This window comes from Acartia tonsa, chromosome 1 (genome assembly GCF_053477335.1).
Source record: "Acartia tonsa isolate MP-2025a chromosome 1, ASM5347733v1, whole genome shotgun sequence".
Classification (NCBI taxonomy): Eukaryota; Metazoa; Arthropoda; class Copepoda; order Calanoida; family Acartiidae; genus Acartia; species Acartia tonsa.
In genome coordinates this window covers 61,843,125-61,860,255 of record NC_137260.1, presented here as the reverse complement: position 1 = coordinate 61,860,255, position 17,131 = coordinate 61,843,125, and the positions used below count along the sequence as shown (strand labels likewise).

At 30.8% G+C, this 17,131-nt stretch overlaps 1 protein-coding gene across 1 annotated transcript; it reads right to left on the bottom strand.

The window, feature by feature from the left end:
- Positions 1-7,596: 7,596 nt before the first annotated feature.
- LOC145328396 (uncharacterized) lies at positions 7,597-9,473 on the bottom strand. Its single transcript, XM_080172035.1, has 3 exons — positions 9,362-9,473; positions 7,944-8,119; positions 7,597-7,787 (listed from the first exon to the last, which is right to left on the bottom strand). The coding sequence occupies exons 1-3, from the start codon at positions 9,406-9,408 to the stop codon at positions 7,597-7,599; spliced, it is 414 nt and encodes a 137-aa protein (XP_080028161.1). The 5' UTR covers positions 9,409-9,473.
- Positions 9,474-17,131: the final 7,658 nt, after the last annotated feature.

Below are 17,131 nucleotides of genomic sequence, written 5' to 3'. Positions count from 1 at the left end.
TTAGGCAAAATTTTAAAAAAATTAACAAGCAGTTTAATATCTTTAAGAACTACCCAGGTTGCTCTTAGTATAGGTAGAATTTTTTTTTGTATTGTAGAAATTATACAAAACATACAAAAGTACTATTGTATAAATTTTTTAAAAATTTTGTACAGTAAATTTTTTTTGGCAAAGTCCCCTTGTACATGTTGTATCAATTTTGTATACAATAGTATATTTTCTGTTTTTTTTTATTAATTAGTATATTTTTTTTTGTATATGTTGTACACTTTTTTTTTATTTTCGTACTAATACCATTTTCCTGATTGTATATCTTGTATTCATTTTTTGTACAATAGTATTTATTTCAAAAATTTGGCAGAGTCCAAACAATTTTTACTTTACTGAATATTTTAATATGTATACTAAAGTAACAAAAATAATTAGGTTATAATTTGTGGATTTAAAACAGTTTTTTGTTTCATGCTTATTATATTAATTTTTTTATACAATAGTACAAAGTTTTGGAAATTTGGCTAAGTCCAAATTTTAGGACTTTGCCTAAAAATGAACATAGTATTTATTGTATAATTTTTTTTGTATGATAGTATATTTCAAAAATATTTTCCAATATTCCAATATTTTGACTCTAACAAAATTTTAAAAATGTATACAATTGGACAACCAAAAACATACAATAACCTAAATTTTGATAAGTTGCAAAACTGAGGACTTAGGAAATATTTTTAAAAACATTTTTTGAACATAAAAAAAAATTTAGAATTTGACAAAAAAATTGTTTAATTCTACAATTTTAATTTTATTTGTGAGTACAAATTTTTTTAAGTAAAAAATTTTGGGACTTAGCCTGATAATTGAAAAAGTGTACAACATATACAAAAATTAAATATGTTACTATTAAACATAAAAGTACTATTGTAGACAAAATTGATACAACATGTACAAGAAAAAGATTAAGGGACTTAGCCAAAAAAAAGGACAGTACAAAATTACAAAAAATAATACAATAGTACTTTTGTATATTTTGTATAATTTTCATAATAAAAAAAAATTCTACCTGATATAGTTCAAATTTTTGTTGCTAGGTGTCTTTCACTTTTTAGAAATTTTTGTTTTTTTTAAATATTGTCTAACTCTACAATTTCAATTATGTTTCTTGGTTTTTTCTAAGTACAAAAATGGACTGTACAAAATTACAAAAAAATAATACAATAGTACTTATTTATGTTTTGTATAATTTTCATAATACAAAAAAATTCTACCTATACTAAGAACAACCTGGAAAGACTTTTAATCTTATTATATAAAGTAGTAACGATTTTTTTGCCTAAAGCTTAAGATTACATAGACTACTGAACTGATTGAATTCTCCTTTTAAGAGAAGGTTCACATAGGTCCTGTAATGGTTTTATGATATCTTATTTTTAGATTTAAGCCCCTAGATGGTAGAGGCTATTTTTATGTTTCCTTATTACACTAAAAGGGGGGCAGCTGCACATAGACGTCCAAGGGGGGAGGGGGGGGGGGGTGGCAATGGGGTGATTACCCCCCCAAAATGAATTTGGGGGTCACCCCCAAAATTTTGGATTTTCAATTTTTACCCCCCCCCCCCCAAAAAAAAATACCTCTATAAAATAAAGATTACCCCCCCCCCAAAATTTGTATTTTTAAAATTTTACCCCCCCAAATAAAAAAGCTTGAACGCCCCTGCTGCAAGTGAATAATAACAAGGATGACAACAGCCATAAAAGCTAGGCTCTGAAACGGTAGGACAGACGAACATTAACCCTTATAGAGTGTCACAACTTTATTTACAAAATAGAAATATAAAAGTTTTGAAAAAAATATATGTATATTTGTTGCAAAACTTATTAAAATACAGAATTCTGTTTAAGGACATACTGGCATTTTTAGGACTTGATTACAGAATTGCTTTGCTTGAAATCTTGGTACCTTATTGTAATAGGAATCAGTACTCCAAAAATCATATCTATCTGATGATTATATAACATAAATATTTGTTGTTAAAAAAGTTAAAAATCACAATGTTTAAAATGGACATACGGACATTCTGGTAACGATTATAGAGTTGCTACGCTTTCTAAATCGTACCTCCGCAGGTATCATTTTGAAAAGTTTAAAATCAATAGGACTATTATAACTTGCCTAAATTAACATAAAAAGCTATCTGTTACGTACGGACGGATGTATGGACTGACGCTAAATATAGAAAAGCTTCTCTTTTAAAAAGATATACATAGAGAAATATAAAAGAAGAATTCTATTATATAAAGCAGTAAGGCTTTATGTTCTGAAACTTAAGATCTCAATAACTACTGATCAGGCTTTCTATTTCAGGTAAGCCTAATATTTGTCTTGTGATGGTTTTAGGCTATTTTATTTTAAGTCTTAGATTGGTTTTATGCTATTCTATTTTAAGTTTTGGGAAGGTTTTAGGCTTTTTCTCTCCCCTTTAAATACAGAGCCACAAGATTCTAGGGGCGTAACTGCTAGTATTATATAATGGGTTATTATTAAATGGATTTTACACCAGATTATCATGTACTTTAATAAAGTGAAACTTGTTGCTGGCTAAAAGAACAAACAAAGAACCCACTTTACCACACCCCTCCCCTCCTACTGGAAGAACAAACTATCAAATAAATGATATTCAAGTTGTGAACCATCCAATGAAAATTCAATAAAAGTACCCAAAGTTGTTAGGCAAACAAACAATACTAAGACTTTGGGGACTAGTGTAAAAAACAGCCCAAAGTCCCCTCCCTCCCTGTGTATAAAATTGTGGCGAGCTGGCTTTTATTCACTTTTCAATGCACATTTTAAATGGATTGTAACAATTTTCTACCTTATATAGTTAAAATTTTCGCCGCTATATGTCTCTTACTTTTTAGAAAAACTTTATTTTTTTGGGGTTTTTTTAAATATATGGTTGTTTAAAAATGCAAGAAGTAAATCTTATTTAAATTTGTTTCCCTTTTAATTGTTTTTTTTCAATATTTTGAAATATTTTGATTTTAATAGTTACAAAATTTAAACTATAGAGGTAAGTCAATCAAATCTAGTTAAGAGTTAAGTCAAGTCATGATAGAGTTGAAAAATAAAATTATGAAGTACTCTTATTATGCTAAAACAGAGTTAAACACATGGAAATATATCCCTTAACTCAATAATATTTTTTGAGGAAATATAATTCTGTTCAAACTGTCTGGATGGCATCACATAAAAATTACAAAATTGGTAGTACTTTTGGATAGAAATGTTAACAATTTGGGCTTACTTTTGCATCCCTTCGTATCAATTTTTTAAATGTCGTACGAAATTTGCAAGGGGTCCTAAATTTTTTCTTTTAAATTTGTCGTAGACATTTTTTGTGCTTTGTACTAATTTTTATTCGTATCAATTTTTACCGCCTCGTACTAATTTTCTAACCCACTGGATCACGGCCGAAAAATGGTTTTTGTATATAATATATGTCTCTAGTACTAACAAAATTTCTCGTACCCTCGTAAGAATTATTGCATAACGATGGTATACTTTCGTAGAACCAACAAATTTTCTATACTATAGTATAACAAAATTGATACAATTTTAGAGTAAGACCATATATACAATTGTAAACAAAATGATATACGAAAAAAAATTTCCACCTATACAACCTTTAAACCGTTCATTAGTCTGTAATCCTGTAAAAGTAACAAGATGTCCATCTGTGTGTGTGTGTGCATCTCGCTAATCACTGGACCGATATGGTTCTCCTTTATAATGGTCCTGGGAAGGTTAATAATTATTTTTGGCACGGGTAACTCAACTTTTCTAAGTAAAATAAACCCTGCAAAAAGATACAATCCCAATAATATGTTTTTAACTGAAAAATTGAATGTAGAGTGGAGGGTAAACCTTTTTCCTAAAGTGCCCCTAGAGGCCCTAACTGCTTTTGAACTGCTTTTAGACATTGCTAACCTGTTGATCTTTTGTTTAAGCTGAATTAATTAATCAATTTGCTTTAATCATAAACTTTTTTCAACTACATGCATATTTCTAAAACTTTTATTGAAATGCCTAATCGCCAAATGCCTGGTATTATTGATAAAATTATTTTCATCACTTTCTCTTGTGCTTGGCTCTGTGACAGTTTTTCTGTCAAACAAAGCTTGGTCATTTGTAACACACCCAGGAATAGAGGGATGGGGACAATGATCTGTAAATTTTACTAGTCCCCAAAGTTTTATCTAAGATTGGTTGGTTCAAACTAGAAGTGTCCAAACTGTCCAACCAATTTTTTAATCAAAAGTAGGGTTAATTTTGTTTATAATAATTGGGGATGTATGTACATGAAATTATAGTCCATACATTTTGGGATCTGTAATTGAATTTCACTAATAATTTTGATCTATACAAGAGGTTTATCATTTGGGAAGCATATAAAAGATTACGCCCATTGTCTTATCCCTTAAGATCCCTGTTTTAGAAATGACCATATCCCTAGTAGTTGATGTAGTAGTAGCAGTAGTGGTAGAAATATCCGGAGTAATATACTCATATTCTGTTGATACTTCTGATTTAGCAGTTACATCTGAAATTAAAATAATATTTTTAGTAGCGAAGCTACTCTATAATTCACTTTGTCCGTCCGTCAGTCAGTCAGTCCGTCAGTCAGTCCGTCAGTCCGTAACGCTATGGGGGAAATGGGATTTACTCAGCTCCTATAAAAGATAGAATTCTGAAATTTTTTGACAACATTCCTATCATTAAGGAGCACAATTAACTATAAAACATCACTGGCGGTCGGACGGCTTTTTAGCAGGTTTTAGGCTATTTTTAGATTTTCCACATTTTCCCCCATATCTTTGGTGTTTATGGTCCGATTTTCAAAATTCTTTCAGTTAAAGATATCAAAATTAAATTTTCCGTCGTTTGGAGAAAACAACAATAACGGTCAGACTGCCTTTTTGCAGGTTTTTAGCTATTTTTACATTTTCCACAATATCTTTGGTGTTTATAAACCGATTTTCAAAATTTTTTCAGTTATAGATATCAAAATCAAATTTCCCGTCGTTTGAAGAAAACAACTATGAAGGTCAGACTGCCTTTTTTGCAGGTTTTTGGCTATTTTATATTTTTTTTACATTTTCCCCCATATCTTTGGTGTTTTTAGTCCAATTTTCAAATTTTTTTCAGTTAAAGATGTTAAAATTAAATTTCCCGTCGTTTGAAGAAAACAACAATAATGGTCAGACTGCCTTTTTGCAGGGTTTTGGCTATTTTCAAATTTTTTATATTTTTCCCAAATATCTTTGGTGTTTATGATCCGATTTTCAAAATTTTTTCTGTTTTAGATATCAAAATTAAATTTCCCGTTGTTTGAAGAAAACAACCATGACGGTCATTCCCATCCACGAAATTTTGTGCTTCGCTACTTATGGATGTTGTCATCCTTGTTTCACTATGGCTTCGAAACCGAATAATATTCGCTGAATTAGAACCGGTTCTCAGCCATACAGAAAAGTTTTGTATAGCATCGCATTATATCCAGTTTTCTAAGAAAATTTAAATGTAAAAATGTAATATTAAAACCAGTTTTTTTAGCCCCAAGATCCACGGAAACTATTCCAGTATCGCTTCGAAACCTATTAATATCCGTTAAATTAGAAACGGTTTTTATAGCAACGCATTATATCCAGTTTTCTACGAATATAATTGTACATTTTTATAACTACAGAGAGCCGTTTATAAAACTTTGCGATAAATAACTATTTCAGTATGATTTCGAAACCTATATGTCCACTGGATTAGAACAGGTTCATAAACATACTGAAAAAGGTTCCTATAACTTTTTATGTTATTCTACGATACAACTAATAACTATTATGTTTGAAAATACTTTTCCTTCCCCCTTCATGTGAATTAATTCATGCATATAAATTTCTTTTGGTAATGAAAAATTATAAAGTTTAACCTAGGGTAGGGTAGGGTCAATGACAATAAAATTGATCCTTAACCCAGAAGGGGACATATTGGGCTGTTTATTACACTTATCCCCAAAGTTTTATAATAATGTTTTCTTATTCGTTGGCTCATCAACTTTGGGGACTTTAATTGGAATTTTATTGTGTCCAAACGTGTTCAAAACGTTTAAAAGTAATCTACAGAAGGGGTAATTTTGTGATGTAATCATTTGGAATGTACATCAATTTATCGGCCATTATCCTATCCCTGTAGACCTGAGTTTGAAGCCCTTTTTATCACTTTACCATTCACCCTTGAAAATCATATACTTTGCATGAGTGGAAGTAAAATACTTTAGAAGCGTAGCATCTCTACATGGAGTTGCGTGTACAGGATTTCAGTGTGGGGGGGGGGGGTCAAAAGCTTCAGGAGAAGAAGAAGAACAGTCGAAAGCTGCTGGTCTTTCAAATTTTAATTTTAATGGGGATGTGGAGTGGACACCTTCCTTCTATCGCCCCTGGTTACATGTCAATCATTTTGTTACGATTTCTTACAAATTTTGTATTATCTTAATAAATGACAATATAGTAAGTTACTAAAATGTAAATTTTAAGATTAGTATTTTCTTCTCTTTAAATTACATAATTGTTCTTGTTATATATTATTTTTCTATTCAACTATTGTATTTTATACCTTTTCAAATTTTTTAAAAGTTTTTATCTAAAACGTAAGGGTAGATTTTTGGCAATTGTTTACATATTCATTTTAATATGACAAATTGTTTTTCTATATCAAATTTACATGGAGGGAAGGGACATTGGACTCTAAATAAACAAACTCACAATGCCAATAAACAGGTTCTGCCTGTTGGTGGCTTAAAAATTGATTTATAATTGGATTGTACATAGATTCTAATAAAAATAAAGATGATTTTGTTTACATTCCATTATTGTTCATTGTCTTATCCCAAAAGATATGATTCTTTTTGTAAATTTTTTTTTAATATACCAGAATTAATCTTAAACTATGATTCCTAGGATAATAAGTAATAATGTTAGCTTTAAATGGATGTTTGTTCTATATCACTGCTAACACAAAAAGCATTTTCATACTCAGGGTTTTGTCATTGGAGTGTATTTTTTTGGATCAAATTTTGATTTAAAGGGGGGTGTCGGCACTCCCCTTCAGGACTGCAAGGTTACCTTTAAATTTATCAATATTTAACAAATCCACAAAAGGATTAAGTCCGGCCTCAGGCCTCACTGTACTTCTATACTTCTGTCTCTTTATTTCTTCTGGTGTTAATGGACCTGGGTCAGTTGGATACTTAAATTTATAATTTCATCAAGATTTGTCCACTCAATCTTAAAATTAAACAATTATAAGTTTTAAAAACTATTGTCACTTTGTCAGGCAAATGAAAATAACCAAACTATGGAGGGTTGTCTTGGTTTTTAAACAGGTACAACTCATTCATAGATGTCCAAAGAGGGGGTGGGTGGGGGATAAGGCAGTGTTCACCCATTAAATTTTTAAACCCCGCATTTCAATAAACTTGTATGCCCACAGTGAGATCTTGAAGACAAAGGATCTATAATCAAATAACCCTTCCGTTAACAGTTATTATTTTTAAGTATCCATCCCTAATGTCGTCGTTGATAATGATAACAGCTGATTATCATTGTACTCATCAAATCTGACGGTGCTCTGGTAAGGCTTTGTTTTGGGGGCACTTGTTGTTATTGGCACTTTGTAATTAAAATAACTAGGCTTTGAATTGTCTTTTAGTAACGAGGATGTTTTAAAGTCTGATCCCGTATCTGAAAACAGTAAAATTAGTATTTTTGTGATTTAAGATCTCAAATAAATTAAACTTTATAACTGAAAAACCAATGAAATTGTATTATTAGTGCATTAGTATTTAATTCTTTGTTTGCATTACCTTTATTGGCAAGTTTTAGGCTGTTTTATTATACCTGAACTGATATTATTTGGCTGGTTAATCTGATACTTAGTCTCATTGAGTAGTCCATAGATCATACTAATGATGACGTCAGACTTTCTATCCACTAGCCTCGGCTGTGTCATTGATTTAGTTCTGTTTGTATCCGCTAGTCGTCGCTCCACTGGCGTACTCGTACAAATATTTAGACTAGATAAATAATATAAATCAAATGTTAGTTTTAAAATAATTTTACTATTTTTTCACTGCACATAACAACTCGAAATATACTTGGGCAAAGTATATATTTCTATGTTAGCTTTTTTAATTTTTCTGAACAGTTTTTAGTCTATTTTTGTTAGTAAAATCTTTCCAACCCTCTTTTCAATCAATAACCTACGTTCTAAAGGCGAAAATTAGGCCAAAAAAATATATTTTTTTAGAGTTTAACAAATTTTGGGAGATAATTTATTGCTTGTAAAATCTAACAAAATATGTAAAATCTAACAAAATATGTAAAATCATTGAAAATCTTCGCTTAAGAAATGAAAGAAGTTAAGAGTTACCAAGCATGAATATTTAATTATTCAAGGGTTAGGAAAACACCTTAAATATTGTTAGGAATAAAAGGATGAACAGATGTGAATAATATTCATGGGGAAAACGGAAAGGAATGAAACGGACAAAATACAAAAGTTAATACTAGCTCGAATCTACTTCATAAGCATAAGCAGAAGGGGGGTGTAGAATTTCAACACTCCCTATAAATTAAAAATTTGGGAAGACCGTCTCAAGGCTTGGCAACAATCTGCTGAAGCACTTTCTAGAATGAATCTAACCATGCATATTGACATCCCTCTTACTGAATTATTTACAAAACAAAACCAAAACCTTTAACCCTTTAAAATGTTTAAAGAAACAAGGCCGTTGAGAAATCATTGAAAGGAAATTTTAAAAAGACAAGGACAGAAAAACTGTTTATGATTATTAAATTTATGTGCTACTTTATCTCGGTAACAATAACAGCATACTTAGATGAAAGGGAAAGGACTGCAGATATAAAAGTAATCTTCATTTCATTCTATCACATAGCATTTGTTATCTACATAAGACATAAATTCACTAAAAAATTTGTTGTTGATTACCATATCGTCCTTGTACTTGCCATATTTTTAATTCATTTTGAAAATAAAGGATGTGGAGGTTTCAGTGATCTTAGACACTTTGAGGTAAACATTTAAAAAACAAACCTGTCACAAACAAAAAGAATGAATAATGCCAATTTTATTTCCTTCATTTTTTCTCATTATTATCTCACCCTTTAGCAGGGTAAATATTCTTTAATAACTTAAGTAGTAGCATAGAAAATCACATTTCCCTCCACATCTTTACGTACTGACGGACGTACAGTAAAAGATAATTATTGAGTAGGTTCACTTCTTAAAAACAAACCTGTTACAAGAAAGAAGAATAAATAATGCCACTTTTATTTCCTTCATTTTTTCTCATATTTATTTCACCCTTTAACAGGGCAAATATTCTTTCTACACTAAAGGAATCATTTCAATCTGAAAAAAAATATTTCTAAAATATTATTAAGATTATTGTTGACTAAGATTTATTTCGGTATATGTAAAGCTAATTAACAGAACAAGGTGTTCTGACAGGATGTCTGTTGGATGTGTTTTTCTTTTTAAAACTAAAATATAAAACGGAGAGTCAACCCTTCCCTTAGGTGCCCCTAGAGGCGTCTAGGGGGCGTAGCCGCTAGTTCTTATATGAAAGTAATAGAATGTCTGTGTCTGGTGTGGGGGGCGGGGTTACGACATCCCCATTTAAAGATTTTTGGTTTACAACAAATAAAAAATGTTATGTAGTACCCCATCCACCTCTTGAAGCAAAACCTTAGGGCTATGAGCAAAGTCTCCTCATATATAAAAATTTTATTGGCCTGATTGATAGTTAGTTTATTTCAACAAAAATTTACATTTCAATAAATACTTATTCACATAAAAAATACATTAATGAATTGAAAAAAAGCAAAACTGTGGGAAATATATGTATAATTGTTTATTGGTTAACCATATACAAAAACTTTATACATATACTTGATACATATATTACATGATTTGTGTTTAAAATTTCAGAGACTAATTAGAATAGTCCAATCATTAAACAAGGATATATGTATTTTGTGGTTGTTTTATCAGGATTAGTCTGGTACCCAAAGTTTTTTCAATGGCTTAAAAACTTTGGGTACTTCCATCATATTTTGAGCTACGAGACAATAAGGTGGTATTAATAACTAGCGGGTACGCCACTAGATGCCTCTAGGGGCACTTGAGGTGAAAAAGTAAAAAAGCGGCGATTTCTCTTCGGAGGGTTCTAGTAACCTCCCCCAAAATGGTTATAAACCTTCCCAGGAACTATGTATACAGACCTTTCTATACGCACAGGCATACATCCTGTTACTTTTATAAAAGGATATTACAAAATCAGTCTGTACCATATACGTCTAATATGAATGTACATATTTGTAAGCAAATAAGGAAGTGAACTGTATTTGACCAACTATGTATTCAAGATTACTTAATCTAGTTTTAACAGCTAAGGAGTTGATAATAGTTCTCTTCTCTTAAAATGTGCGAACTCAGGGTTAGTATTCTAAATAAATAACCACATGTCCATTTTATGAAATTTATTCTGAATAAGCAAGGTCATAAAAAAGCCATACTCAGTGTTTTATTGCCAGTTACTTTTCTGTTTTTTTTTCATAGAGGCCTCTAGGTACACTTGAGCGAGGGGAGAGGGATGGAAGTAAGTCGACCCTCCAATTTAAATTTTAGTTTTAAAAAGAAGATTAATTACATAATCATTTTTTTTTTCGAGAGAGAAAGGAGAGGAGATGGGGCTTTATTTTCTAGGGGCGATAATATTACATTAGTATTCCCATTCACTGAACTGTGGAGAGCTTAATGATAAGTGTTTAAGACATTTAGTGGCTAATAGTTAATGTTTTACAGTTCAACTTTGCAAAATAAGTGTATTTTGTTTTACGTTAGAATTTCAATTAATTAATCCTATAATATAAAGCAGTAAGCTTTTTTTGTCTTTAACGAAGGATCTCATTAACTGCTGAACTAAGATGGTTATACTTTACAGTAATGCTTTTTATGGGTCATGAGATGGTTTTTGGCTATTTTATTTTTATAAAGAAATCTTGTATGGTTTTGGGCTATTTTTCTGCCTTTCCATACCCCATCGAATAAAGAGCCACTATATTCTAGGGAGTGCAGCCCCTAGTATATTTAAAGTAGAGACAATTCTTGTAAAACCTTCTTAAATTCTTTGTGAAAGTATATTCTTTAATTATATTTTTTCAATATGATTTGAAGGATGATTTATTTACTTGCATAAACATTTGCATTTTTTGAACGCATTAAAAACTGCTAAAGGTTAAGTTGTGTGTTCATATAGTGCAATTTATATAATTGCTTGAGGAAAAAACATTATGAAACGTATAGTATTACCAAAGGGGCCAGTGGCGTGCGAATCGAAGGGGGCATTTGGGGCAATCGCCCCCCCCTAGCGACCAAAACGCCCCCCCCCCCCCTGCCCCCCCCCTAGCCACCGCCCCCCCTGCCCCCCCCTAAATGTTGAAAAATGCCCCATTTTGCCCCCCCCCCCTGGTCAACAAAAATGCCCCTTTTTGCCCCCTACCCTACAAAAAGCAAAACTATCCCAGTTTCCAAAAAAAAAGATCAAGAAATACTCAAAAAAAAAAAATTTGGCGCTTCGCGCCAAGCAACAGTTACTATTTATTTAACCTTACCAAATTTTTTAATTAGTGTAGAAATTAGGTTATAAACTTTTTTCACTGAACATAACAAACCAGGTAATAGGAAGTATTTTATTCCCCGGGGCACTTTGATTTAGGGGGGGGCAAAATTTTAGAAAATCTTCAAAATGCCCCCCCCTAGACAAAGTGCTTCGCACGCCACTGAAAGGGGCCAGTAAAAAACTTTAACTCTTATATAAACTTATTGTTTAATTACATCATCAAGAAGTTAATTATCCTTTTGAAATATAAATCTTTTAAACGACACAAATTTTTATCTAAAATAGGTCTGTATTCAATTACAGACATGAAATGTATTTTTTATTAACAAGACTTTTTCTTTATATAACTTTTCTTTCTATAGCAAAGCTACTCTTTAATCTAAAATGTGTATTTGTCCGTCTATCTATCTGTCAGCTGCAGAAATGAAAATTAAAAGAGAAATGTTAATTCTCAGATAGATATATAATACGTAAAAATATTTCCCTGACGTAACTGGACGTAAGTGTCTCAAAAATCAGCCATGTGACGTCATAAAAAAACTTACTCCTTGATCAATAAGCATCTACACTAAATTGAACTTTGTCAGCCCGTCTAATAATTAATTACACTGCATGTAGAAGAAAAATAAGAACCGTAGGGAAGTGTAATCAGTCTTCACCCCTCTTAATTTTTGACAGGGGTTGAAAAAAAAACACTTTTCTTCACACCATTGTTATTATATTCCAAAGTTGAACAACGATGAATTTTATTGTCCTTATTTAGTTAAAATTTGAGTTTAATGATGTCAACAAAATGTGTTTTACTTTTATTTAATTTAGGTCTTTTTCTTTTTTAATTAACCCAAGTCATTGTTGTAACAAGGATGACAACATCCATAAAAGCGAAGCTCTGAAACGGTAGGACAAACGGACATTAACACTTGTATAATGTCAGAACTGAATAATCAGAATGCGAATGTATAAGAGTCAAAGCAAAATTGGAAGTAAATTTGTTGAAAAACTGCTTGATACAGGATAATGATTATGGACATACATACATACATTTTTAGGACTTGATTATAGAGTTGCTTCGCTTATAAAATTGTACTTTGTTGTCCCAGGAATCAGTATACCAAAAATCAGACCGATCGGATAATTAGGTCACATACAAATTTGTTGTTAAAAATGTAAAAAAAATCAACATGTTTAAAATGGACGTACGGACATTCTGTTAATGATTATAGAGTTGCTACGCTTTCTAACTCGTACCTTACTATTACAGGAATCACCATGCAAAATTTGAAATCGATAGGACAATTCTAACATGCCTAAATTAACGAAAAAAAGCTATTTAAAAAAGTAAAAGAATCAACATGTTTAAAATGGACGTACGGACATTTTGGTAATGATTATAGAGTTGCTACGCTTTCTAAATCGTACCTAACTACTAAAGGAATTACCATGCAAAATTTGAAATCGATAGGACAATTCTAACATGTCTAAATTAACGAAAAAAGCTATCCGTGACGGACGGACGGACGGACGTACGGACGGACGTACGGACGGACGGACGGACCGACCCTAATTATAGAAAAGCTTCGCTTTTAAAAAATGAATTTCTCTAGATAAAAATGTTGTCTTACTTTCTCAGGGAGTGGGGGGACATTGGTCTGTTAATTATGCAACTACCAACAGATTTTGGGGTACTTTAATTAAGTTTTTATTGGTTTGTTAATGAAGTTGATTGTCCAAACCTTTCTTAAAACAATAATTTTAATATACAAAAGGAGTAATTTTATTGATCATCATTGGGGATTGACATTGAATTATCGTTCATTGTGTTATACCTTAAGTCCCTGCCTTTTCCTCCGACTTTCTTAATTTAAAAAATGACGTCTTTAGGTTTATTTTAAGTATTTTAAGATACTCAGCTATTGAAAAACTATAGCCCTTACCAGCTGTTAAAACTTAAAAAAATTATGACGTTCGTTCTTATCATTATAAAATTAAATTATTGGTATTAATTTCGAAAGTAAGTCATCAAATTAAAGTTTTCATAGTTATTAAACATAGCTAGTGACCTTGCCCTTAGCATTAGATATAAAATAGCCTAAAACCATCCCTTTATTTATATAAAGCTTTTGTAATATGTAGAACTAAATTGAACTGTTGTACACACATAAATTAAAGGACAGACTAAAACATTATATGATATAATATCACATCAATTTTAACTTTCATTTGAAACACACAAAATCACATAATAATGTACCATTAGATAACTTTATACATATTTCCATATGGTCTCGTAACTGATTAGTATCCGCTGGATTAGAACCGATTCTCAGTCATACTGAAAAATCATGTATAGCATCATAAAATTTTCCACGAAAATATATATCATAAAATTAATTCCAATTTTGTTCATTTTAGAATTTTTCATTTTAATATCCACGGAAAGTTGTCTATAACACGATGCAATAAATAACTATTAAAATCACAAACATATAAAGTGTACGCAAGACGCGCGTACATACGCAACTGTTTCCGTAACGTGCGTAGCGCTTACGTTCATTCAAGTTGCTACGCCGCGCCGTCTAAGCGTTTATAAGATTTTAATACTTATTTAGGGATAGAAACATTGAATGTCAAAAATAAAATATTTATTATATTGAATGTGTAATCCTTATTAAAAATCAGCCGTCTATCTGTCTGTCTGTGTGTAGCAAATGATCTCTTTAACCGCTGAACCTTTATGGTTCTTCTTTGCATAAAGGTCCAGGGAAGGTTTCTAAATATTTGGGCTCCTAAGAGAAATCTCTCGTGAAAAAAATCCTCCTCTCCCCCGCTCCCCCCCCCCCCCCCCCCCAAAAAAAAAATGAAGTTAAGTATCGACCTATCCAAAATTTCTTGTTTATGTTTATCCCTTGCTTAGATATAAATAGGATGACTTGCTTTTTTTATGGGTTGTACTCTCTTCAAAATAAGCTGTTTCCAAACTTTTCAACCAATATTTAACTATACAAAATGGGTAACTGTGAATGTGCATTAATGTATAGTCCATTGTCTTATCCCTTAGGATCCCAAATTTGATTGGAGCTGATTTAGCCTCCAATTTTAGCCTAAAACTTGCCTACTACATGTATAATATTGCCCTAGGAGCACATTTCTACTTATAATATGAGAACATACTTCTTGTTGATATGTATAAACATCTACCTATTAAGGATTAAAACAAGATAATAAGAGCAGATTCTAATAGAGATTTCAGTATCAATATAACAATAAAGTTTCTGCCTTTGATAGTTTCAACTTCTGCTGTGACAGATCTAATTAAGGATTCAATTATATGATAAGTAGTTTCAGGAAATACTTCTACGATTTTAACAAGGAAAATTTTGTAACAGAGTAGCGAAACTGTTTCATAAGAATTTTCATGCTTATTAGTAGAATTTTTAATGGTAGATTTTTTATAATAGATGGTTTAAGGAATAAATTTATGTAAGTTAAATAAATCTCACATGTAGATATAAAAAATACTGTTTTGCTTAACAATTTCGCAATTTTAGCTTAGTTGCAAATTACATATATAAGGATTAATCGAGCATATAAGCTATAATTAAAAGTCTGATTTAATATAATTACTTCTATCTGTTACTAGTGGCTGCGCCCTTTCAGATTGAGGATCTGTAATTCTAAAGTGGAAAGTGAGTGTGCAGAAAAATATTTAGAATCCATACCAAAAATATATTTTTAACATAAAACAGCTCAAAAACATCCCGGAAACTGTTTAGAATTGTTTGTGAACTGTGTTTGTTTAGAATTGAAAAATTCTTTTTGTTTCAATATTTATTTGGACACCCAGAATCTAAAACTTTCACTAAACGTTATGACAAACTTACAATTCTGTAATTCTTAATCTAACATAAAGTTTTTAGTCACTTTACTTATAATTCAAAGTGTAAATTATAGTTTAATTCAAATATCTATCTAAACATCCTATTCCTGTAGATATGACACTTTAACTATTAGGACATACTAATAATTATATCCTTTCACGTGTAATATCTTGATTTTATGTCCAGAGGGTAAATTTAAGCTTAAATCTACTATTTATTTGGACACCATGTGTATATTTAAAACTTTCACTCTTATGACACAGTATATAATAATTATGTCATGCTTATAATCACAGCACACGTAAGTAACTACTAACCATATTACGACAATACCGCTTGGTAATGATAGATTTACAATGTTTTAGAATGCTTGATAAAGAGGTAAAGTGTCAAAATACATGCTTATAATCACACATGTAGCTAACTACTAACCATATTACGACAATACCGCTTAGAAATAATAGATTTACAATGTTTTAGAATGCTTGATAAAGAGGTAGGGGGTCAAAATACATATGTTTCTTTGTTATAATCACACATGTAACTAACTACTAACCATATTACGACAATACCGCTTGGAAATAATAGATATACAAAGTTTTAGAATGCTTTGATAGTAGGTAGGGTGTCAAAATACATATGTTTCTTTGTTATAATCACACATGTAACTAACTACTAACCATATTACGACAATACCGCTTGGAAATAATAGATAAACAATGTTTTGGAATGCTTGATAAAGAGGTAGAGTGTCGAAATACCAACGTTTCATTTCTTATAATCACACATGTAACTAACTACTAACCATATTACAACAATACCGCTTGGAAATAATAGATTTACAATGTTTTAGAATGCATGATAAAGAAGTAGTTGGAAATTCTTACATTATATTTCTTATAATCACTACACATGTAACTATAACTACTAACCATACTACGACAATACCGCTTGGGAACTATAGATAATAATGTTTTAGAATGCTTGATAAAGAGGCAAAGGGTCGAAATACGTACGTTCCAACTTTTATAATCACAGCACATGTAACTAACTACTAACCATATTACGACAATACCGCTTGAAATAATAGATAAATAATGTTTTAGAATGTTTGATAAAGCGGTGAAGGGTAGAAATTCTTACGTTATATATCATATATATAGCGACAATGCTCCTAGCATGTATGCTTAAAATAGCCTAAAATCATCCTCAAAATAGGATAAAAGAATAGCTTTAAACAAACTAGATATCTTTACAAATCTTACTTAAAATAGACAACTTAATTGGTTCAGTTGTTAGCAACAAATAAAACCTTACTACTTTATATATAGGATTCTTAATGGAACGATAAAGCAATTGCTATAATTAATTTAATTATTAGGTTTCAGACAATCTATTCAATTATGTTACCTTCTACTACTACTTAGCTTTATAGGAAAATTTTTAACGATTTGATTACAATACAGCATAAAATTATCAAATCTTAATCTTAATCAATATATAT